This window comes from Colletes gigas, unplaced genomic scaffold (assembly GCF_013123115.1).
Source record: "Colletes gigas isolate AHSC1104 unplaced genomic scaffold, ASM1312311v1 Colletes_gigas_Sc00005, whole genome shotgun sequence".
NCBI lineage: Eukaryota > Metazoa > Arthropoda > Insecta > Hymenoptera > Colletidae > Colletes > Colletes gigas.
In genome coordinates this window covers 10,302,550-10,326,772 of record NW_025106634.1, presented here as the reverse complement: position 1 = coordinate 10,326,772, position 24,223 = coordinate 10,302,550, and the positions used below count along the sequence as shown (strand labels likewise).

The 24,223-nt window shown below is 32.3% G+C and overlaps 3 protein-coding genes across 4 annotated transcripts; 2 read left to right on the top strand and 1 right to left on the bottom strand.

Moving 5' to 3' along the window:
- Window positions 1-1,698: 1,698 nt before the first annotated feature.
- On the top strand, window positions 1,699-18,643 carry LOC122395438 (calcium-binding mitochondrial carrier protein SCaMC-2-A). Of its 2 annotated transcripts, XM_043393017.1 has the most exons (9): window positions 1,699-2,303; window positions 3,248-3,374; window positions 3,695-3,782; window positions 4,469-4,580; window positions 14,909-15,067; window positions 15,289-15,546; window positions 15,623-15,790; window positions 15,882-16,136; window positions 16,229-18,643. In XM_043393017.1, the coding sequence occupies exons 1-9, from the start codon at window positions 2,112-2,114 to the stop codon at window positions 16,301-16,303; spliced, it is 1,434 nt and encodes a 477-aa protein (XP_043248952.1). In that variant the 5' UTR covers window positions 1,699-2,111; the 3' UTR covers window positions 16,304-18,643. The 2 variants fall into 2 exon arrangements, with proteins under 2 accessions (XP_043248952.1, XP_043248953.1); XM_043393018.1 differs by lacking the exons at window positions 1,699-2,303; window positions 3,248-3,374; window positions 3,695-3,782; window positions 4,469-4,580 and adding an exon at window positions 7,896-8,377.
- Window positions 18,644-19,398: 755 nt separating this feature from the next.
- Window positions 19,399-21,438, bottom strand: LOC122395019 (6-phosphogluconolactonase). Its single transcript, XM_043392293.1, has 4 exons — window positions 21,312-21,438; window positions 20,249-20,449; window positions 19,886-20,169; window positions 19,399-19,815 (listed from the first exon to the last, which is right to left on the bottom strand). The coding sequence occupies exons 1-4, from the start codon at window positions 21,430-21,432 to the stop codon at window positions 19,705-19,707; spliced, it is 717 nt and encodes a 238-aa protein (XP_043248228.1). The 5' UTR covers window positions 21,433-21,438; the 3' UTR covers window positions 19,399-19,704.
- Window positions 21,439-22,103: 665 nt separating this feature from the next.
- Window positions 22,104-23,722, top strand: LOC122395018 (protein ABHD13). Its single transcript, XM_043392292.1, has 5 exons — window positions 22,104-22,269; window positions 22,337-22,568; window positions 22,820-23,013; window positions 23,104-23,264; window positions 23,339-23,722. The coding sequence occupies exons 1-5, from the start codon at window positions 22,104-22,106 to the stop codon at window positions 23,609-23,611; spliced, it is 1,026 nt and encodes a 341-aa protein (XP_043248227.1). The 3' UTR covers window positions 23,612-23,722.
- Window positions 23,723-24,223: the final 501 nt, after the last annotated feature.

The window sequence follows — 24,223 nt, the reverse complement described above, 5'->3', positions numbered from 1 at the left end:
TCTGTAATATTTGGTTTATTAAATTTATGTAGAACATATTAATCGTATATTTGGATGACGTCATATATTTGCAATGCCCGTTACGTTTAATGTAATTGTTAGTCTGGCATTTTTAATGTATTTTTCTAAAATAAATAACTATGGAAAAAGTCGCATTATAACATAAACATGTGGTACGTTCACAAAGAAACTTGATATCCCGCTTTCGTTCATCATTCGAATACGTAAAAATTAATAAACAAATAATATTGACGAATAACCTATATATTATACTATATTATCGCATTCGTACAATTACGATCGTAGATATAATTTCCATAAATATTCAATCCTTCGTATACAAAAATACAATTTTGAAAAATGCTTTTTCGTTTACTAATTGTACGTGAACAGAAGGTAGAATGAAATTTGAAATACGAATGCTTGATAATACTGGTCAACGAATTGTAAACAATAGTTCGTATTCTTTACGATTAAGCTATCTTCCTTTTTATTTATGTATACTTGGACAGAAAATAATAGAAAAAAAGACTTGTTTGGCTCTGGTTTGAAAAATATAACATATAATTTATTTTATTCAAGTACAGTAGATCAAACTATGTTAAAACAACATATTTTTTTAAAGTTAATAAAATCATATAGATTTTTATGACTTAATTAACGATAAATTAATAAACATAAATTTATTTAATGTCGTTTATGTTTAATTTTCCAGTAATAATCTGTTAAAGTTATAAATCAAGTAGAAGGCTGTCGAATATAACATATAAAAGCCGGCAAAATGATTCTTTTTTAGGCATTATAAAATGTCCACTGTTAGTGGTGTATTTTAAAAAGACTAGAGCCAATATTTTTAATTCAACTTCCATTTTCATAATTTTAGCCATAACAAGAACTAGAATTGATTATTTAGGTAAAGAATACATATTTACTGTTGACCAGATTAATAGAAAAACACTTAACCGGGAATAATGTTACATCGAGATAAAGTTCTTCGAATGTTTTGTATTGTTTACGAAAATCCACAGAAAGTTTAATGTATTTTCTAACAAGTGTATTGTAAGTGAAAGCGTAATATATTTATCTATTCAATATAAACGCGAGTTTTTCTTTGGTGATTTTCTTAAATATTAAATGTCTATGTTGTAATATCATATGTTAAAATACTCGATATTCTAGTATTTAACTGTTAAGTTTGTATAACGTGCGGTCAAAACAGAAAGTTTTTAAATTTTTTAGTTTACGTAGCAGACGAACAAAATAATCTGTTTAGACTGTAAAATCATAATTCTTTAAAGAAATGTGCAATATTTGTGTGCACAGAAAATATGAAAGTATTTTTCATTACAATTACAATTGTATTAAGTAGCAAAAGGGTTGAAAACGCCTTGTAAAAGTCTCGAAAATAATTGTTTCAAACCGTTGTATAAAAGTTGTGGTCGAAACTGTTATAAAGAGTTTCTATTCTAAATAATTGCTGTGAAGAACCTAAACCTATATTATAACAGTTTTTAAATTGTATAGGTATATGTACTCGTATACCTCGTCTGTGATAATGCGTTTATAAAGTTGTTTTTATCGATCAAGAACATACAACATCGACATTTCTCAAGTTTACCATCAGATGGCGCTGCCGAGCGTAATTTCGTGCGAAGCAGGATATTCCAGCGGCACTGGACTTAGTTGGGCTTAGACGATTGTACGGTTTTGGATGTGAAAGGTCCTACGATCTGGTGTGCGGTGAATACACGGTCGATTTGGATGAATTCGTAGAACAAGAAAGGGTGTGGAAAATATATAGATATTTTCTATATCAGGATTACGTCCTTCATTGGGTGAAAAGTGTGCGAATTAATCGATGTACGCTACTTTACGAGCCACGTGTGTGGTGTAATTATGAGTTACTTCGTAGGCGTGTGTAACGATCGAAACGTTTCGTGCTGCGACCGTGTAAAGAGTCAATAAGTAGTTTGCAAAACGAGTGTTTTTTCGACAAGTAAGAAAAAAAAGAAGCAGAGAAAGAAAGAAATAAGAAAAGATAAGGTGTGCCGCGGGTGAATGCTGAAAAAAGAATTCTTCTATATTTTACCAGTATAGGAAGTGATAGAACCATGCCCGTTAATCGAGGAAGTAGTGTGCATGGCATAATGCCACCGCACTATCTGCACGAGTTGCCGGCAGAGGATGAACAGAGACTGCAGAAAATATTCGAAAATTTAGATCTGGATGGGAAAGGGAAAATCGACGTGAAGGATTTGTCGAAAGCGCTTTGCAAAGTCGGAGTTGATAAATACTATGCCGAGGTACGTGTAATTTTAAAATCTACGATATTTCGGTGCATCGATATTAGAGGCGTCTGTACGTTCACGATCGAACTACGTACTTAATAATGCGGACGTTGCGTGCGACTTTCAGGCGATTTAGTGTGTCGCATACATATATCTACTATGTGTATGGAAATTCGGAACAAAAATTATTACTTTTAAAGTAAATCAATTTTCGACATCAGACAGAACATTTACATTAAATTAAAGTTCAAGTTGCCTGAAATTAATATATAAAAAATTACGGTGGTAACTTTTGGTATTTTCTTTTTAAACTCAAATTGAAAACACAAACATTCCGTTGGACAAATAAATTGGCAAATTCCTTAAAAATGATAGGTAACATTGATATCTATGGTTCTTTATTACCATTTAAAGATATAAAAATTTGTAAAACATATATTTAAATATTTTTTACTTTTTGAGACTTGTAAAATATTATAAAGTAGACGTATATTTGTTGTAAGAGAAAACCAGCATTGTTATTGATTTTAAACATCATTTGCGAGTTGTAAATTGCAACGTTCGTTTTGGAATATAATTTTAATTATTGAACGATGTTTTGAAATATTTGAACCGTATTATTTAGTTTAAAGTAGATCGACCATCGATATTCTTAAAACAAAACTTTTATCTATTACTCAAGTTTCCTACTTAATTTAATTCGTACGGTTTCGTCAAGGTTAATACGTATCGTTATCATTTTTACAAAGCATCGATGGAAAATGCACTGAAGTGCATACTTATGTATGTATATACAATGTAGCACACATGCGTACGAAAATTTCGATTTTTTTTTTTTTTCTCTTTTGAGCAAATGTTGCTTCATGGAAACTTGTTAATTTCTTTTATGCTCAGTTTTAAGATAACTTTTCCCAATATTTAAGGTAAAATAACACTTGTGAACTGTTTTTCTTTCGCAGGAATTTTTAGCCAGATCGGACAGCACTAAGAGCGGCGATATCAGTTTAGCAGAATTTATACATTATGTCCGTGAACATGAAAAAAATTTGCGTCTACAATTCTCTCATCTTGACAAAAATAAAGATGGTGGGTGAATGCATAAAAAAATAATATCGATTACGGAAATGTTAATTCCTTACGAATAACCATTGTAGTTCATGAAAAGAATTTTTTGTTATAAATAATCATTTTTGACGAACAATCTATATATAAATATTCTAAAAATTTAATAATAATAATAATTGATGACAGTCAGAAGTAATATGCAATGTTTTATTAAAATTACTTAAAAACTATACATTTAAATAAAATTCGATTATTAACCCAAAGCGTCGTTAATTAGCGCCATAAAAAGCAAGCCGTTGTGTAATGTCTAATGTATCATGATTTATATTGTACTTTTGCAGGAAAAATTGATTTGGAGGAACTGATAAAGGCGTTCGAGGAATTGGGAATCAAGATGGATTTTGACGAAGCAAAGAAATTGCTGCAACGGTAAGTTTTCACGCAAAGGCGTGTATTATATGCGTTCACTCGCGCGTTCGTTACAAAATCGATATTTTGATACGTAAACAATTATGTAATGTGATTGTACGTATACGATTGGACGAAATTTCTATAAAAACACTACTATATTGAATAAAAATGACAAGAATATTGACAATTAATTGTATAGAATTTTAAAAAACTACTTTATTTTATTTCTTTTATAAAAAAAATATTACGATTTAACGCACGGAAGAGTGACGAGGTTTGTATAAGAACAGTCTTCTAAATTTGATATGTTAGTAATTGATACTATTAATCTTATTTGCCTTTTTTCAAATGGGAAATCCTGCGTCGTATTATGCGTCTTCTCTTATTTCCTCTTTGGAACACGAGACTTTTCCTCGCTGCATTCTGATATAAGAGGAATTATTTCCAATATCGACTATGTAAACATTAGAAATTTTTGTATTTTTGTTCTTACCTCGGTCAGTATTTTAATGCGCCGCGGGTTTCTAAGACGAAAACACGCAAGTTTATTGACACTTGCACTATTTCATGATGTCCTTTTAAAAATTACGTTCGCTGTATTACTTCTTACATATTTTTTTTTTTTTTTCAAAATTAAAGCCGATAATTCGTAATTGATAATAGCACACAACGTATAAACGCGCATTCACAATATCGATTTGTAGAATGGACAAGGATGGAAGTCTTACTATAAGTTTCAACGAGTGGCGAGATTTTCTGCTTTACGCCCCGAGCAGTGATCTTTTGGGTTTGATCGAATATTGGCATCATACAAATGTGAGTATATCAGTATGATTATATTAATGACATTCATTTAACAAAAACATTTTAAGCCGGAAACTGAATGTTCCGCGGTAATCTGTGTGGGTGCTATAGCTAAAACTACTCTTGCTAATTTGTACAATTCTGTCTTCGTTCAATATTTGTCCCATTTCTGCGCGTATTTGTCCTATTTTTACATATGTATTTATTAAGCAAATTTTTACTTTTTCAATTCGTTTTTGTGGTAAAATGATGTTGAATCCGGGTTCCATAGTTCACGAATTCATTTACAAAATTAATCTTGTTTTTCCAATTCGATAAGAGAGTGTTGGAAAATTTCATACGAATCACCAACTAATAATTCTTCTAATTTTAATATATATAATATAATATCGGTATAGAATCAATACTAGAACCGTAACCGAAATCGATATTACATCGGAACCGTTTTTCTAGTAACAATTATAACATTATTTCGGCTCTTTTAAAAATTGTTTCAGTAAGAACCTATATGCATATGTATAACAGTTTGAAACAGTTACTTTCCGAACCTTTTAATTCTTGGTAAATAGTAAAAGTTTGCTTATACGTTTCGCTTCTAGTTAGTGGGAACACAAACGTAGCGGCGCAAATGGTTCTAAACGTCTGCTTATATGTATAGCTATTGTACAATGAACTCGTGGGTGTAGTTTGCATGTGCACGAGTTACGATCCAGTCGATTCTGGGTTCCGATTTGTCGACGAAGAGGGCTCGACCGGAGGTGTGACGTGTGTCTGTCATTCGAAATGACCTTGATAGTCTCTCAGCTGTTTCCAGTGCCTTTCCCCGCTCCTTTCGGCCTCCAACTATCGCGTCGACTCAATTCAAACGGTCATGCGCCGTAGAGACGTGTAATTTTCACACGCACGCGTACACGCCGCGCCGCACCGCGCCGTCGCGATATCTCTTTTTTTTTATTTTCTACGCGACCGTGTACCCTTCCTTATAGTAGACGAGAAGATTGAGAATCGAGCGATACACTCCCTAAAGATGTAATTTGTTTCTTTAAACTGTAATCGTGTGCACTATAATTTCAGAGCGTACTATCTTCGAAACAGTGAAAATATTACTTTAACAACGAAAGTGATTTAGAACAAAATAGTTTAGATGCAGAATTTTATTTTATTATTTTTCCCGACCATCCTTGCTAACAGCAGTTTCCCCCGTTATCATAGCTAAATAACGATAGCCATAGAAAGAGATCCACCGAAACCACTGTATTACGCTTTTTTAGAATTAGCAAGCTCGATTCGTTGCATGTACATTGATAATGCATGCTACAATAGAAAATTTATATTATGTTTTTTGCTATATTAAACACAATAGTGAAGGAAATAGGTTAGTGTCAAGTTTACAGTTACATATTTACATGTAACTTAATAAGAGATCAAAACATTAGTCTTGTAAAATTGATTTAATTCTGTCGTTTAACGTTATTTAACATGCTGCCGTGTAATGCTGTACACGCAACTCTACTATTCTAACGAAATTGCACCAATGTGTGCATTTCATGTGAGCAGTTAATAAATATCGATCGATTGTAAATGTGAAAGTAGAGCAAACAATTAGACGTTTCTGATTGTATTTAAAAATATATTCCAGTGAGTTTTATCTGTAACGGAACGCGATGCTCTTTGAACGTATCGTAATTCGAACTTGATCGGTAAACGGCGAGATTTCTCTGTCTGGTGAAATATCTCGCAACGTTTCGTCAGCCATGGTGCTAGACTGTGAGGCTATCGTGGTATTGCTGGGCAGTAACCAGTGGGTACAGAAACTTTGACCAGTACTGTACCTACAGATCCTCGTGCCACAGAAGATCTATAACATTTCCTGAAAGATTTCAAGCCCTTTACAGTGATGTTGATCGACATATTATCACTCCTTCTAATACAAAACAAATAAGATGTTACCGTTATGCCTACAAGTGTGGTTCAATGGTTTTAAAAATAAAAATTACTAGAATTTCTCATATGTGTCAGTTGCAATAAAAGAAAACAATTTTTAATATATTCGTTCCTAGTATACTGTAACGGTAACGTATTATATCGAGGTTACTGTACAATCTAGTATTAGTTTTCTCATACGATGACGCATTTTATTATTTCTGTGTGTATTTCCGTAATGCAGCTGCGCTGCTACGTCTGGAACGGTTGCAGTCTATATCCGCTTCGCACACGCGTAATACATGCAAATGAAATCGTTGAATCAGCATAGTACGATCGAAAATTTCTCCTTTCCTGCTCTATTGTTTCGACTAGACTCTTAATGTCCTTCAAAATAGTGTATAAAAGTATTTCTCGTTTTGCAGCCGAGGTGCGACATGCCATGCATGATCGACGTGCTTGGAATACATATGTACAGTCGAACACACTTAAAATCGTCTATTTACTTTGTTAATTTATTTTTGTTCATAAATAATAATATACATATAAATGTAATACTTGTACAACCGATGTAATAATATTTCATCTTTGGTAGTACTTGTTTTAATATGAAAATTGACACAGAAGCTTTATGAAGCATTATTTAAAAACTCAATGACAAAAATCATCCATCTACAAAACGGGTGTATCTTGAAAATGCAGAGTGGCGATAACATATATGTATAGGGAAAAATTATGCCAAATAAGGTCTCTACCAACATATTTCAACATCATTAAAATCGGCGCTGAGGAACTCTTTTGAATTATTATCTATCCCTTTAACGATAACGTAATGTGTTATCGGTGACAATTAGAAATCGAGAACACTGTGTACACGCGGACAATTGTGTGTTTTAATTCAGTCGTCACGTTTAAGGAGACAGCCGTCTAACCACGTGTCCTCCTTTTGCGTGAAAGTTATAGTCGGTTACACTGACAAATTGTCCACCACTCGTTAACCATTAATGTTACAAAAAATTACTATACATACGTATAAAACACAATTATAATTCGCGTGTAATGCTTATTTTGGTTGTTCGAATCACAAAACTTTGTAGGAGGATAATTTTTAATGTGGAACAACTTTCACAGATGTCGCTATATGTTTTAATTTTTAAATAACGCTTTAGAAATTTTTGTATCAACTTCCGTATCAAAACGAATACTAGTATGGATTAAATATGTGACACTATTTGTACAAGTATTGCATCTATACATACATTATTAAAGGAGGTAGACGATTTTTAATGTGGCCAACTGTATATAAAATAGCTATGCCATTAAGTAGACTCGTCGAATGGTGTCAATTGACCGTATCGTGTCCGTACGAAAAACTAAGGCCAACAGACAACAGGTATTTCTCTTGGAAGCGTACGCAACGTACACGACGGTAGCTGTAGACATTGCAAAAAAGATGGTGGGGGGCTTGCCCAGATAGGCGAACCAATATCTTTCGTTTCGGTTCCCCCGTCATTTCTTCGCGCTCTTCAGTCTCGAGATCGGGCTCCGAGCACTCAAATCGCTGGATCGCGACGAGGCTCGTTTTCTTTCTGATTGCACTGTATATTTCGTCAAAATAGTTTTTCCTCCGGCTAGTATTTACGTTTCCGTTGTTTGTTTATGTGTGTGAGTGTGTGTGATTCGAGAAGAATTCGTGATCGTTTGGTTCTGGCTTTAACTTTTTTCATAACATCGGAAAAAAGTTTGTCGGCGAACGTTGGCTATTCTCATTCCGGGAAAGAATGTACACGTTAAGAAATTCGGGAATATTGAAACACGAAAGCATCCCGCCGACCAGTCAGGTTTGCGAGGAATTCCTCCAAGGCTATCATGAACTCCTGCAACGGGTAAGTGTGTATCTCTCTTTGTGTAATAGTGGCACGTATGTAGCTATCTATGGACGTTCAAAGGTATAACGAGTCCGAATGCGCCTAAGCATTTCATTACAGTTTTAAACTGTCACGAACCTCAAATAGAATTCTTGTTCTCGAGCAAGTAAGAAGGAACCAGAGATAACGGTTTAAGGTTACAGAGATTATTATCACTTTACGCTCGCTTGTCTCAATAAATGTGTTGTAGCTTGTCATCCACATTCAATTGCAATGCATCGAAATTAGCACCTAGCGCACGTAAAATTTTATTGTTATTATAATAGATAAAAATTAGAAAAGTACTTTTAGAAGCACGTGTTCCGAATTTTTTTATCGTTTGTCGTTTAATGCTATATTTGTTAAGTACTTAAGATACGTAGTAGCATTTTATACGGTGTTAATCTTCGGTAGTCATGGATCTTTTAGTGAAATTCTGACCCTTAAAATGTGTTGGACAAATTCACATTTTAAAAATATATTGTGGGATTGAATAGCGAAAGTCTAGAAATGCCAGGTGCCTGGTCTGTGTTTGCCCGCGTATAGGTTATGGAAAGATGTTGAGAGAAATTATCACGTGGCAGACGGAAGGGAAAGCAAAAGTTTAAGAATTTGACCCGTAAGTTCTTTGAAACTATCTTTCGAACGAAATTCTTGCGAAATTTCATTGAACCTGGATAAATAAATTGAATATGTTCTTGAAAATACGAAAAATAATTAGCCTTGTATGTACAATAATTATCAAGCAATTATACACGCTTATTTTACAAAATATGCCGAGATAAAGAATTTCACTAATATTATTAATATTTGCATGTAAGCATATAATTTATTAGCAGAACAAAGTATGCAAATGTTTAAAGAATCTACGTCAGCGAACAGATAAAAAGTGACAGCTGCAGCGAGCACGTGTTCGTGAATAGAATTTATAGAATTTCTTTCTTCATTGTGTGAAATCTCTACATGATACTTTCTCAGCTTTATGGGGTTTACTATGGTTTTGTAGTGTACTTTTGGGAAAAGGTTGTGGAAATGTATTTAGATTACTACGTTAAATAACGATTTACAGAGAACCGAGGTCGATCTAGAAAACGATGATTCACCGCGTAATACCAATCCCTTTCCCATCTCCGATTTGTTCGAGATTGTTCTGCTTGAGCGCGTCCCTGTTACAGCGAGCAGTATTTTACGCGGGAATATTGGTGCTGTTTAAATAGACTAAGGAAAATTAACCAATATTTGAATAAGTACCAGTACTTGGACACTAATAAAATGTTAATCATTATCTCTAATATTCGTTATATCCATTAAAGAATAATTTTATTCATTTCCTCAATTATTTAAACAAATGTATTAGTACATACAGGGTATTTGGCCACCTCTGGGAAAAATTTTAATGGGAGATTGTACAGGCCAAAATAAGACGAAAATCAAAGATACTAATTTATTAATCGAGGCTTCGTTAAAAAGTTATAGAAACATTTCCGGCCACACAGTATATTTAAGTAATGGTTACTATACGAGTTTACAACTACTATAGATCAGTAACGACGTATACTAGGAGCTGGTTTATTATCAAATTAATGCCATTATGTCAGAAAACGCGGAATATTATATTATGTCAAGAAAATTGCATAATGCTCGTGTATACGTAAGCACAACAAATACCCAGTAGTTGTTGCGAAATGTTTCGTTTAAAGGTTATCAAAACGGAATTTCGAAAAATGTTTATAAAACAAAATGTGGAAACTGCCGAACAATAATTTTATTTGTTTCCATTTGTTTCGTTATAAAATGATTAAGAGGTCCATAAAAATATCGTAAAGGAATATTAGTCTGCGTTGCTAATTGCAAGACGAACGCGTACTATACGTCGACCTGAAGAATGTATTGTAACCGGTAACCAAACGATTGTTATCTGACACTCAACTTCTGATATCGATTTTCTCGTAATTTCTAATTGTCATTATTTCCATTTGTAGTTTGCGACAAGTGATGAATTGTTTAAAAGATTGATGCAATTCTGTGCACGTGTTATATTTTCAGAGAAGAAAACACTTTTATTATTACTAATATTATTTATTTATTTATTTATTTACGTATTCTGTTTGGCTACTTTCAATCGATTGTTTTCCATTAAATTGATTACACGTTTTTTCAACTTTATTAAACAATCATGAAACGTTCGTTATTTTTATGAAACGCGACGTTGTAAAGAGTTAAAACATGTTTAATCTTCACTAGTTATCTCTCCCTTTTTCCATTCTGTTTTTTTCCTTATTCTGGCGTGTCGTGTCCTATTGTATTTATGCAGCCATCGCTTTTTCTTCCTTTTTTTGATCGAACTGAATAATGCATCTATGTTTAAATTCAATATATGAAAATTATTCCTCAACATGTACGTCGAAAGGAAATAAAAAAAATAGTTGACACATATGGATACATTTTTTATCTAAAAGTTGCTTGTTTCTTATTTTAATTCTGCTATTTTATATCTATCTTTTCTATTAATCTTATCAACATATTGTTTTAATCTGCATTCTTTTAATACGCACTTGATACGAAACGGTACAGTTTTATCTTGTACGGAAACATTTTCATCGCACAGTAATTATTTTAGAAACGTCAAATCTTTTTAAACTTGTCAAGCTATTAAGATAAAATTCCAATCTGCTTGAGATATACATATTTGACAATTATGTACTTTACAAGGTTGCAACAAATATTGTCGAAGAAAATGAGGTCTTTTTCGAACTTTTAAATTTCGATTTGTAACAAATACTTCGATTACCGAGTCTTTTTAAGAAACTATTATTTCGCGAACTATTGAGCTACGAGCCATAGGTTGAGAAACGCTGCTCTAGACATAGTGAAGTTGAACTTCGGTCCGTGAGCACATTAGATACATACATACATACATATAATGTTCGATTCGCATAAGGACCGACGTTCTCGATAGAAATAGGCAAAATTTCTGTCTACGTAACAATTTTAAATAATTAATAAAAAAATGAATGACTGTTAATCCGTTACTCGTCGAACAAAAATAAAAATTTGAATTACAGAATGATACATTTCACAGTGAAAAAAAAAAAAACAATTTGGTCATGCGAATAAATTGCTAAACGTTAGTTTTATTAATCGTCTATTATTCGAATAATATATTACCAATCGTGGGTTCCTGTGTATACGTATACATATTTCGTTTTCTCTGTTCGGCCAAGATCCAAATAATCGATCTTGTCTCGTGACTAAAGATTAGAGAAGAATATTCATCGAATCGAACGAGATTTAACGTCGACATTGGGCGTCACCCCAAGTGCATAGTTTGTTGGCTTGCAGCCCGACATAACCGCAGAAAGATTGCACACTTCTTCGTTCTTTTTAGTTGTTCCCTCGAATTTATTCGGCTTTACCCAGTTAGCCTGTGACGTGAATACATTTTACCACTTCTGCGATGGATACTGTGGACGTTGATGCCGATTTCGCCCTTATGAAGTATCTGCAATCGGTACTGTTTATTTTGTTAACCTCTCTTCTTGTCGTGTCTCTCATACAACGTAACATTTCGAGGGGGGGGAAAAAAACAGTTGCAACGAACGAAACACTCATATCCTGTTTGTTCCGACGAGGTCCTTTTACCCTACATTTCGATTTGAATATTTTCTACGGGCATCGAAAACATCACCCCTTGAAACAATTTATGCATTTGTAGAGAACCCTCAAGTCATATGATTCTATTAAATGTTTTAACATTGTAACAGCGAACATAGAAACTAAGCTTTGATGATACATACATAATCTGTTCAATGCCAAGGACGTTTTAGGATTATGTAGCGGATTTGGAACTAAATTACCTTTGTATTTTTTTTTTTACACAAGAATGTCGATAAAGCTGCTTGTGTAATCAATCGAAGATGTACAAGGTCGAAATCTAATTCAGTGAAACCTAACAGCGGTCGAGGCTTCTCCAAAGTTACTATGTCTAGCTTTTTCCGGGGGGGCGGGGGGATAGAAATTCGGAAATTGAAGTTTCATTGTCATTCGATTGATTCTATTCCTTTTTTTTTATTCAAGGTCGACAATTTTGGTGTAAATTTCCAGGCGATCGATCGCCTAGCTTATTCACAATCCTTCATAATATATTCGGTTATTGAAACACAAACATCAATGTCCTGTTCGAGAACACCATTATCATTTTTCCCCCCGGTAATTTATTAACAGAAACAAACGCTTTCGTAATCAAACTGAACTTCAAGGTTATCCTCGTATTCGGAAAAAATATTTTATTCCCCTCCGTTGTCACTATTATCATGCCATTGACTTACCCTGGGTTCAAAGTCTGTATTTGTATGCCTGACAGTCTTATACTCGTTAAATGTGCAATTAACATAATAAAATTATTACATACGTTAATGACAGAATTGGGCGATGTTAACTTACGAATAACAAATAAAAATTTTAGATTTATTCGTAAACTAATTAGTTTGCTCACGGCTCTTCCACGAAAAGTGAGTAATGGTATTTGCTGCAGAATTATCGCAAAATTAACTTGTAGCTATAATCGCCAAGTGCTCATACTATTACCAAGTCTGCAAAACTGTTAAACGTTTCTCCTTTGTTTGAACGTATACATACATGTTACGTACAGAATTGGACAAATTTTATTCGCTGTTAAGAAATAAAATTAGTATTATTCAAATATATTTTATCTTCTTTGTGAGTTTTTATTTTTACTTTGTCGCAGGAACGATTCGATTGCGTCAATGTATTCGCAAGAAACGAATTGAATTCTATTACAAAACTTGAAAAAAAGTAAAAGTAAGCTAATGGAAAGATACAAACATGTTTATGCCACATGTTCAAAATCTGGAAAATTATCTTGTTGTTTGTGTACTCGTTTTGTCATTTGTTTTTCCTCCACTACAATTCTATTGTAAAATGAAGTATGGTAGAGATCGTAAAGGCACGCAAAACATAATAACTCCCGTGCACACAAGTATATTTTGAATTTGTAACATCATCTTTAAAAGAGACGTCATTAAAGTTCATAGAAACGCGCTTTTCACGTGATAGTTTTGACACGTGCTATGAATAAACGTATCATTGGCGCGAAAATTAGTGCTATTAACTGATTATGAATTATGGAATATATTTTTATAGCGTTTGTTCGATTACATAATTCATGATTCTGGTCAAGTAGTGTTTGATTGTTTTGTATTTTATTTATTAGATTTATGATATGTCGAAAGATGTATACGCTACACGTTTGACATGTACGCGACGTTTACTTTTACGAAATAAGATTCACGGTACGTGTTAGCATGTTTTGTCATCAGCGAATGACGTTTCTTATCTTGTCATATCCGTCTGCTCGATCCACGAATCTCTAGCGTCAATGAAATTTATTTTTGCCAACGTACTAATATCTAATTCAAATATAATTGGTATTTGTGTAATGTTAATTTTCCAAATTTTGTACATGTAACATAACATGTCAGTTTGCTTACATTTTACATATGTATATTTTTCGATATATTTCACTCAGAAAATCGAATTTGTCCCATTCCAGACTGAATGACTCATAGAAGTTCGTTGAATAACGCGGTTCGTTTCACTTAATTAAGATTGGACTGCGACGCGAATCGAATATTTGAATGATTATCAGAAATTATTGATGCAAAAAAACAATAAATGTGATGTAATGTCTATAGCTGATAATAGGCTTGAAAATCAGCATGCTTCTTTGTATTTGTTCGAAAAGTATAGTTGATCGGAGTTCAAGAATTATCTATGACACGTGATATACCGACTACCGGATCGAGCAAGGCTTAGTTGGGCAAATGGTGATTTTAGCATGACCGAGGATAACCAGTTAACACTAGCTCTGAACACGCTGGCTGATAGATAAAGAGGCTTGAGAACCGTTTACGTCTCCGATGATGTTTTAAATTGTTTTATGAATATTAGCAACGTTTCAAAGAAAAAATTATTCGAAAAAAATGTGTATTTTCCAGACACCCGATATATTTACAATGCTGGATATAATAATTTTGGTACAGTACATAATTATATATGATATAATTACCTACAGTACCCAACATAGAACCCAGAGTCGGGCAAATTTAATTTACGAATAACGAACACAAATTTTATATTTGTTAGTAACTAACTTTTGCCTACGGGTTCGTTCACTTGGTTGTCAATTTAAAAAATCCATTAACTAATTCTACATTGTTATTTCGTGTGTACATATAATAACAATGAAAGAAAGATACGGTTACGCGCAACGGTTAGATGTCAAAATTATAAAATATTACGAGTAAAAAGTTAACGATTAACGAATCGATCGTGTACGATTTATGGAAGCAAAATCAGATTTTTCACGCTATGGTTTGTCTTCGTACGCAAAGCCATGGTTCTTCTTATTCGGTACGCGTGCACGTAAATTCATCACGTAATGCAGTATATGAAAGCATCGTTCGATACAAATGATTTCTTTTCTTTCAGTATATGGACATTGGGGAGGACATTGGGGTCCCTGAAGATTTTACAACCAGTGAAATGGTCTCTGGAATGTGGTGGCGACATTTGGTTTCCGGTGCTGTAGCTGGTGCTGTCTCACGCACATGTACTGCGCCTTTGGATCGGATTAAAGTTTACCTACAAGTGAGTTTACAAAAATAAATACGAGTGCAATTGGAATGTTCCTGATGTTCCAATGTTTTCTCTTTAAACCATTTTAATCAGTTATATTTTACACGAAAAAGTCCCTTTTCTACATTGAACTGAACCTATAAAATGTGTTTAGTTGTTGGAAACAAATCCAATGGACTAGCTTTGTTTGCTTTTCAAAGATCGAACATAATTTTATTCGAGTACAATTTCAGGTACATGGAACACAACGATGCAAAATCAGAAGTTGCTTCTGGTATATGCATCGTGAGGGTGGATTAACTAGTCTGTGGAGAGGGAATGGTATAAACGTACTTAAAATCGCACCAGAAAGTGCATTAAAATTTATGACCTATGAGCAGATTAAGAGAGCAATTAAAGGAAACGACGATAGAGAGCTAGGACTTTACGAACGATTCATGGCAGGATCTTTAGCAGGTGGAATTAGTCAGTCTGCTATATATCCACTCGAGGTATGAAATAAAATCAAGTAACGGTACATTTATGCATTATTTATTATTTAATGCTGATATTATGAATATGTTTCAGGTACTGAAAACTAGGTTTGCGCTTAGAAAAACAGGAGAATTTGTAGGTTTGGTTGATGCAACAAAAAAAATATATAGACACGGAGGTTTAAAATCCTTCTATAAAGGTTATATCCCTAATTTAATGGGGATAATTCCATACGCTGGTATTGATTTGGCCATATACGAAGTAAATATATAAAGCTGACATGATATTGGAATGGTCATGTATTTAATGATGTTTGTTACCCAAGATTTTAATAATAACATCTTTGTTGTAGACTTTGAAGAATAGGTATTTACAAACACATGACAAAAATGAACACCCACCGTCTTTCGTATTATTAGTATGCGGAACAAGCTCTAGTACAGCTGGTCAAGTGTGTTCATACCCATTAGCTCTAGTCAGGACACGATTGCAAGCCGATATATCGCCAGATAAGTCTCCTAATACCATGGTTGGTGTTTTTAAAGATATTATTAGAAGAGAAGGACTTCGTGGCTTATACAGAGGTATAACACCAAATTTCTTAAAGGTATGAAACAATTCTTTGAAAAAAATATTGGCTATTTAAAATACCTTTTACTTTAAAGCATACAAACCATGCATTTTATGTGTCTCTCATAGGTGGTTCCGGCTGTATCGATTAGTTACATAGTGTATGAGAATTTCAGAGGGCTGCTGGGTGTCAATATGACGTGATGAATATTTATGTTAGGTGATATTAATTTAATTAAATTATTCTTTAACTATATTTTAAGATATACGAGCCAGTCGATTATCGGCTAGTATAATTGAACCGCAACGCCGCTTATTTATTATTAACTTGAAACTTCCTCAATTATTTAAGCATTTGCCAATTTTTTTTTTTTTTTTTTTTTTTTGTATGTATCATGTTCTTAACGTACACAACTAACAACGCGTTTGTTAAAGATTCTAAGTGAGAAACTAAATGTAATAAAACGGCCAGCACAGGGCATTTGAATTAAATTTTAAATGAATTTTCATGTATATATGTGAGAACACATACATACATACACACACACTTTGTGTATACGTTCGATACATCGCATTAACGATTTACGTTGTACTCACTGTTGTTACTTACGTCTATATTTTTCTCCCGCGAAGCGAAATGACAGTGTAGATATTTAAAACAAGTATTATGACTTACGATTTCATTTTAATTTTATTATGGAATAAAAGGGTAGAGAAAAATACATATTTAGTTGGTGTAATATTAGGAAAAAGTTTTTCATACAATTCACAAGGTGTTCTAAAAACGAATTATTATACATACACGAGGCGTAATTTTATCAAAATGTAAACGAAGGTATTTCTTGAAATATACTAGACAATGTTACAAATTGTAAAAATAGAGGAGGTATCGGGTTATATTGATACTGTGATATGTATGAGTATAAGCTAAATTGAAAAATGTGATTCCGTGCATAACATTTCGGTAATTATAAAAAAAATATATTTAATTTTCATCGTAAATATCTTTTAGCTACTAGTTTAATGACGACATGTAGATTCTTCGCTATCGAGATGTTATGCTGTGAATTACATAAAAACTGCACGTTTCTCCGATCTTTTCTGCTAGTTTGTGTGTTAAAAACTTGTTCCACAAACAGGTACTACACGCTCGATATGTTTACTTGTTACCAGGGCTTGAAAAGGTTTCAAAAATAATTGTTTCAAACCATTATATGAAAGTTCTGGTCAAAGCTATTACGAAGAACTTCTATTCTGAATAACTGTTATGAGGAACATAAAAATGTTGAACTATATCGGTTTAAGTTAATGTTCTTGCATCAGCACTCATATGGGTTTTCTATAACCATTATTTTTTAGATTTTATATAGATAATAAATCTATATAATGAAAATATTTATCGTTTGCCGTTTATCGGCGGCCAGATCAAATTTCGTTAGTTTTATCAAAATATTAGTAAATTACAGCTAAGCAAGGGCAATATCATATGTAGAACAATTATTTTATAACTTAATAAATTCTTCGTAACTGTTCCAAGAACCTAAACCTATATTATAACAGTTTTCAAGCCTTGTTTGTTACACATTTGTTCCAATCTAATTCATTCTCCAGTTAATGAATCTTGTGAACAGGTTGTGTATATCGTGTATATTATAAATATGTATAGTTACGTTTTATGGAAGTGCATCGCGAGATAGTATTATATCCGTGTCTATTTGCTTCTCTCTTCAGAGTAATCGCGAAAAATAATTACGAACGACAAGTGATGACGATAAGAACAATAATTTCATAAATACACCGCGCGCGTACGCAAGCTACTATTCATAGTATATGTTCTTAAAAATTATACGTACCTTATTCTCTGTCTCCATCACTTTTTACATAGAGAAAATATGATATAGTAAACAGTCAAATGCAAAAGTACGAAATCCATTTTTTGGGGGTAATCGTAGCATTTACAGTTTAAGTACGTTGTACAGAAAATGGTCATTGATCGAACAACAACACTTTATTAATTTTAAGTTATATGACAGTCATGATATGTTTTCAGAAGAAAGTTTTGTAAATAACTTTAACGAATTGAAAGAAATTGTAAGAGACTATTTCAGTGCAATGCTTGATATTAAATTATTGCATAGCATTATACAAGTTGCAGTAAAATTAATATATAATTCTATTTGAAGCACGATATGTGAATCGGTAAATTTTTTAAATTCGTTTTATGGCTCGATGTTCATGTACACGTAAGACTTTTGTAAAGAATAAATATATAATTTATAAATTATTTTTAAAAAAAATTTGGTTCCTAAGTAGTTGATACGGGTTAATTAAAGAATCTGACTGGTGGCAGATATTACATGTTTAACTACATGTTACAGACGATATTCCTGCCTTAAAATATATATTTATAATATTAATTCCATTTAAAAATATACACAACATATACATCATATAAAGAATAGTTACTTTTTGCTGTATACCTATTTACCTTGCATATATATTTATCAGTCTCATGTAAATCACCAAAGAATATCTTTTACCATCTGCCAAGCAAATATATAATTGTTCATTATATTATTCTTGATAATATTTACTTCTGTATACAAATGATGACTATGATATTTATTCTTGCAAATAAAATAATTGCGTAGAAATTTTATGTTACTCTGTTTTGCTAGTTGCTTTGCAATTTCGTGGCAATATGTTTTTATATATTATCTTATTAAACACTACAATAAAGATAAATTTGCTTTTGTACACAGATATTATTACTGTACAGTCTAGTGTATAGTGATTATATAAACAATTATTTTATTATAATTTATATTTTAGTAAAATTACAAAGTGCTACAAAATTACATATACTCCATTACTTACTTAACGTTAATATTTTTCTTTCTCTAAAATCGACTTATTTCTAACCAAAATGTAATTTTATTTAAAAAGTTATTAGAAAATTAGAAATAAATTACAGTGAATGTATTTTTTGAAAATATTCTTGAGAATTGGCTTTTCTATATCTTTTGTGTGGTTAAATAAAAATAAATATCGCTACAATCGTATATTTCTAATAAAGTAAACAGATTATGGAATCATTACAAAATCAGTGTGTATTCTTTAGGAACGTGATAAAATTTCATTTTATTATCGAGGATATTAGTTTTTGTGTAAATTTTTAAATTCACAAATTTGTTCATTATTTTTAGTTTTAACTATTTTTTTAAAATTTATTACAACTTAATTAATATAGTTAAATTGCACATTTTCACGGTAACAACAAATTAATAAAGTAATGCAAAAATACCTTACTGTATTAAATCTATTTGGTGTATAGAAATACGAATGAAAATGATATAAAGTATCGGAAAATTAATCTATAAAAATGCATTGGAGAACAACCTAATATATTTTGAATAATATCTAACGCCGTTACAATAAACAAATATCGCTTTTGAGCAATAAGTTGCCGGAAATTTATTTGTTAAACGTTTATGTATTAGATATTATTTTAAGTAAGACGCACAGATGTATAGAAAATAGTAAGCCCCGGAACATTAGGACACGATATTAATGTGGAATGTCATAGTTGAACGTATCAAATGCGTTTAGGCGGTGTCTAAGAATTTTGCAGCTTCTTCATCTAGGATCCAATATAATTCCCCATTGTGTGGCTGTACACGACCGGCTGGTAAATTTTCTCTGTCTTGCAAGATTTTCTGTGAAACATTAAACATTAACGATGGTTGAACAGCTTTTGTAGAAATATAATTTTAGTAAAAAAATCACCTTAACAACTTCGGCCTTGCCGGATCCGACAACGGCAAATATACATTTTTTTGCATTATTTATCACAGGAAGAGTGAGGGTAATACGAGATGGAGGTGGCTTAGGAGAATCATTAAGAGGGCAGACCCATAAGCTTGCTTCGTTCAATAGCTTATGCCCAGGAAAGAGTGAACATGTGTGCCCATCTGGTCCTAATCCCAAAAGAAGTACATCGAAACATGGTACACGATCAGGAGGAAAGAACACAGACATCTTCTTGATGTAATCTTTTGCAGCCTCTTCGGCTATAAATAGAATAATCAAATTGATTAGAAAAAAAAAGTTTTCAAATGAAAAGAAAGGCAGATATAAAAGTTAGTTCACCGGATAGGTCAGGATTAATTTTTATAAATTGATCCTCTGTGACTGGAACTTTCCCAATCAATTTTGCTTTGTATTCTCCATAAGTTGAATCATTGCTATCAAAGGGAACGATTCTTTCATCGCAGAAAAAGAAGTACCATTTACTCCAATCGGTCGTAATGTTAGGTAAACTCTGTACCAATAATTTTACGAGAGATCCTCCTGGTAGAAATTAATATTTCATTGCTTAATAAATATTCTACATTTAAAATGACATATTAAAAAAAAAAATGATGATATAGTTAGGTACAATTTAAAAATTTGAAAAGTAAAGTAAGCTTTTTAAATATTAGCATTTGTATTAAAACACTTATAGTTAACAGAAGGATATATTATATTTATATATTCCAGATAATTTTTTACATAACAAGTGATAAAGTGAATTTGATGCTCAAATTTGGTGTTGCATAACTATTTAAACATACAACATATTCTACGGTTTATTTACTAAATAAGCCTGTTATATTGCTACATATAGTATAAATTAAGAACCGACTATTTTGGACACCCTGTATGTACTTTCTATAAAAATATTTTCCTGCAGCTTTTGAATATTAATACAATGCCAAAGTTGAAAATGATTAATTTTGTTGCTTGTTATGTGAAAAATTATCCGAATTAAATAAATATAATATCATCTTCTATTAACTACAATGAATGTTTTAATACAATAACAATCAGTTCATTAACATTGTTATAAACAAAGGATATAGGATAGACAATAAATTCTCGAGCACCAAGTTGTCCGAATATTAGTGCGAGTCATTGTATATTTCGAACAACGACTGCAATTTGGAAATAGTCAGGAAAATATGTAGAGTAAAAGTGAAATATATAAATTATGTAATTTTTTAACTCGTTTATAACCTACGAGTTTACAGATTTCTATAGTACTGTGAATTTTTGCTTAATGTGTACCTGATTAGTAAAATGTACATCGATATATACGATCGATGATCAATCGTAATTTTTTTATTATTTCGTGAACGATAGATAAAATGAAAAATTATTCGAGACATGTCACCTGATAATCCAACTTTGAATGTATCACCACCTGCGAGTGCCTGATCGGCACTCGTTTGTAGAAGGTTAGACAAACATGACACTACAAGTCCGTCTTGAGGCTCGATTAATATTTTCTCCATTATTTGTGAGCTATTTCTAGGAAAAGCTTGAATTTATAAACTATACATAAACGCAGGCCCCGATACAAAGAGTAGAACTAACTGCTGAGTGTAAAGATGCAAGGTAGTATTAGTTATGTAGTATCGGTTAACAGTAATCAGAATATAGCATTGGGCATTCCGATGACACGTGATAAACTCACGATAACTATCCGTCGAACGTTACCACGATCACGTTTTTCCCTTTTTTTCGTGTAAAAACGTATTTTCGATTAACATCAGATCGTAATATGAAGTATATTGTTCATAAAAAAAAAAATGTTATAGTTTGTACTTGACGATAACACGCTTTATCGATGTAAAACTATGTCCAGAGACATCACAATATCCGATGCTCCCCGATTTGTTTAATATTACAGTGATTTCATTCTCGTTAAGCATATTTCGTTTAAACAGATTTACTCATATACGTTTATTTACCGATTCGAACGAAATCAAACATTGCAAAGTGTGTATTCGTAAAAGAAACATAAACTGAAATTATAGGTTATGAAATTTTTAACGATAACTGGAATACTTAACTCGATGGGGCAGTTTGATCAAATCAGGATGCATGACAATATAGATTTTGTGTATGCAGAAACATATTAAATGATTGTTAATCAATTATTTGGAGATACTGCACAGGGATCATGTCATTTTGTGTACGACTTGCTCGCAGTAAGCCCATCCGTGTATTAAGAAATATAGCTATGAAATGTTGGGCATTCTCTGGAACGTATATACTTGCCTGTTTTCTTCTGTATTGGTTGTACGGTGGACTGTATGCTTTCTTTCTTCTTTGTTTCGCCACTACAGGTAAATCGTATAGTTAAATTTTATAATTTAAATGTTGGCACATACATATCTCAATTTCTCTCTATAGGTATACTGTACCATAGGGAAGATCAGCTCGTGTATCGTCCAGAATGGCCAGCCAGTTCACGGGTATATGTTCCTGCGCCTTCGATATTTAATTTACCTTATCAAAGTATATACAGTAGATCAGGAGACGGTACAATGTTACACATGTTCTTTATTTCTCAACCAGAGGACAGAGTAAAACAGGTGCCTACGTTATTATTTCTTCATGGCAATGCTGGTAATATGGGCCATAGGTCAGTATTCCTTAACATTTTAAGAGGGGATTCCCATTAGAAACATTAAAACGATCAACTTTTCACTCTCAGCAAAAACAGGGATGTATCAAAGTCTGTAATGTCTAAAATATTTATTTACAGTGCATTAAAACAATTCAGGCAGAATATTTATATGTGAATAATTATTTAAACGATCATTTTTTTAGCGGGAATCTCCCTTTAATTGTGTAATTTTGAAATTTAAGATAAAAATTTCAAGATCATTTTAGACTTCAAAATGTAGCTGAATTATATCATAATATTCAGTGTAATATTTTAATGCTGGAGTACAGAGGATATGGGCTATCTCAAGGTTCACCATCCGAAGAAGGTTTATACATGGATGCTTGTGCAGGAATTAATTACTTATTTAGTAGAAACGATATAAATACTAATGAAATTATCGTATTTGGAAGATCATTAGGTAATGCATGTTTATAACAAATAACATATATCAGAGAATTCATGTTGTCTATTGATTAAAATATTACTGAAATTATTTCTATTTTTATAGGTGGAGCGGTAGCTATCCACTTGGCCACAAAACCAGAGAGCTCTCAAAAAATTTGGTGTCTTATTCTTGAAAACACCTTCACCAGTATTCCCGATATGGCTGCATTTCTTTTTGGATTAAAATTTTTACAATATCTGCCTCTTTTTCTATATAAAAATAAGGTACAATATTATTTTTCTAACGAATACATTATATGCATTAGAACAGAAATTCAAGTAAATTACACTGTTTGTAGTATTTGTCCATTCTGAAAATGCAGTCGGTAATGGTACCTACGTTATTTATTTCTGGACTAACGGACACGTTAGTACCACCACGCATGATGCAAGACCTTTATAAAAGTTGTAAAAGTTCATGTAAGAAAATTCTTCCAATCATGGGAGGTACACACAACGAAACATGGCGTCAGCCACGATATTATCAAAATATATGCACTTTTTTGAATGAGTTGAGGGAAAATCCTCCGACGCAAGTAACGTCTACGCACTGGCAAATAGACGATATATAATAACAAATTACGAAGTTCATTTTACCTCAAACGCGATAATTATATATTTTAAATATTGTTCAATACTAGGTCAATGTATTTTAAAAAATACAGATGGGAGGAGAGAGAGGGAAAGAGTGTGTGTGGGTGTGGGTGTGTGTGTGTGTGTGTAGAGAGAGAGAGAGAATGTTTCATTGATAACGATTCGACGTCAACAGAATGTTCGTATAGTGATAATTTAATTACTTGCATCGAAAATCAGTTAATTTTTATATTTCAACATTTACATAATTATACAAATGCTAATATATTTATACGTGCGAATTTAAGACTGTATGTGTGAACGTGTGTGTCTGTATATTATATTATTATGTATATTATTAATACGATTGAGACTAAATAGCTAAATGAATTTCAATGAAATTTAAATTTAAGTTTTATGTTCTTATTTCAAAGTTCGATTGGACTTTGAACATAATCAGCCCATGGATAACAATGACTATACATATACGCTCATCATAGGAATAGCAAAAGAAATTTCTTTTTTTTTTCAATAGTTAAAATATAATCAGTATGTTGTGAAGCATGCTTCCGTATTTTCTGCTAAATGCTTGGCAGTGGAAATGCCTGTTG

Excerpts from the sequence above, each read along its gene's own strand:
- LOC122395438 (XM_043393017.1), top strand. The coding sequence starts at position 2,112 with ATGCCCGTTAATCGAGGAAGTAGTGTGCATGGCATAATGCCACCGCAC. Across the intron at positions 3,783-4,468 it reads GCAAAGAAATTGCTGCAACG|AATGGACAAGGATGGAAGTC; the intron begins GTAAGTTTTCAC and ends ATCGATTTGTAG. Across the intron at positions 16,137-16,228 it reads TAACACCAAATTTCTTAAAG|GTGGTTCCGGCTGTATCGAT; the intron begins GTATGAAACAAT and ends TGTCTCTCATAG.
- LOC122395019 (XM_043392293.1), bottom strand. The coding sequence starts at position 21,432 with ATGGAGAAAATATTAATCGAGCCTCAAGACGGACTTGTAGTGTCATGT. Across the intron at positions 20,450-21,311 it reads ATTCAAAGTTGGATTATCAG|GAGGATCTCTCGTAAAATTA; the intron begins GTGACATGTCTC and ends AATTTCTACCAG. Across the intron at positions 19,816-19,885 it reads GCAAGGCCGAAGTTGTTAAG|AAAATCTTGCAAGACAGAGA; the intron begins GTGATTTTTTTA and ends AATGTTTCACAG.
- LOC122395018 (XM_043392292.1), top strand. The coding sequence starts at position 22,104 with ATGTCATTTTGTGTACGACTTGCTCGCAGTAAGCCCATCCGTGTATTA. Across the intron at positions 22,270-22,336 it reads TCTTTGTTTCGCCACTACAG|GTATACTGTACCATAGGGAA; the intron begins GTAAATCGTATA and ends TTCTCTCTATAG. Across the intron at positions 22,569-22,819 it reads GCTGGTAATATGGGCCATAG|ACTTCAAAATGTAGCTGAAT; the intron begins GTCAGTATTCCT and ends AGATCATTTTAG.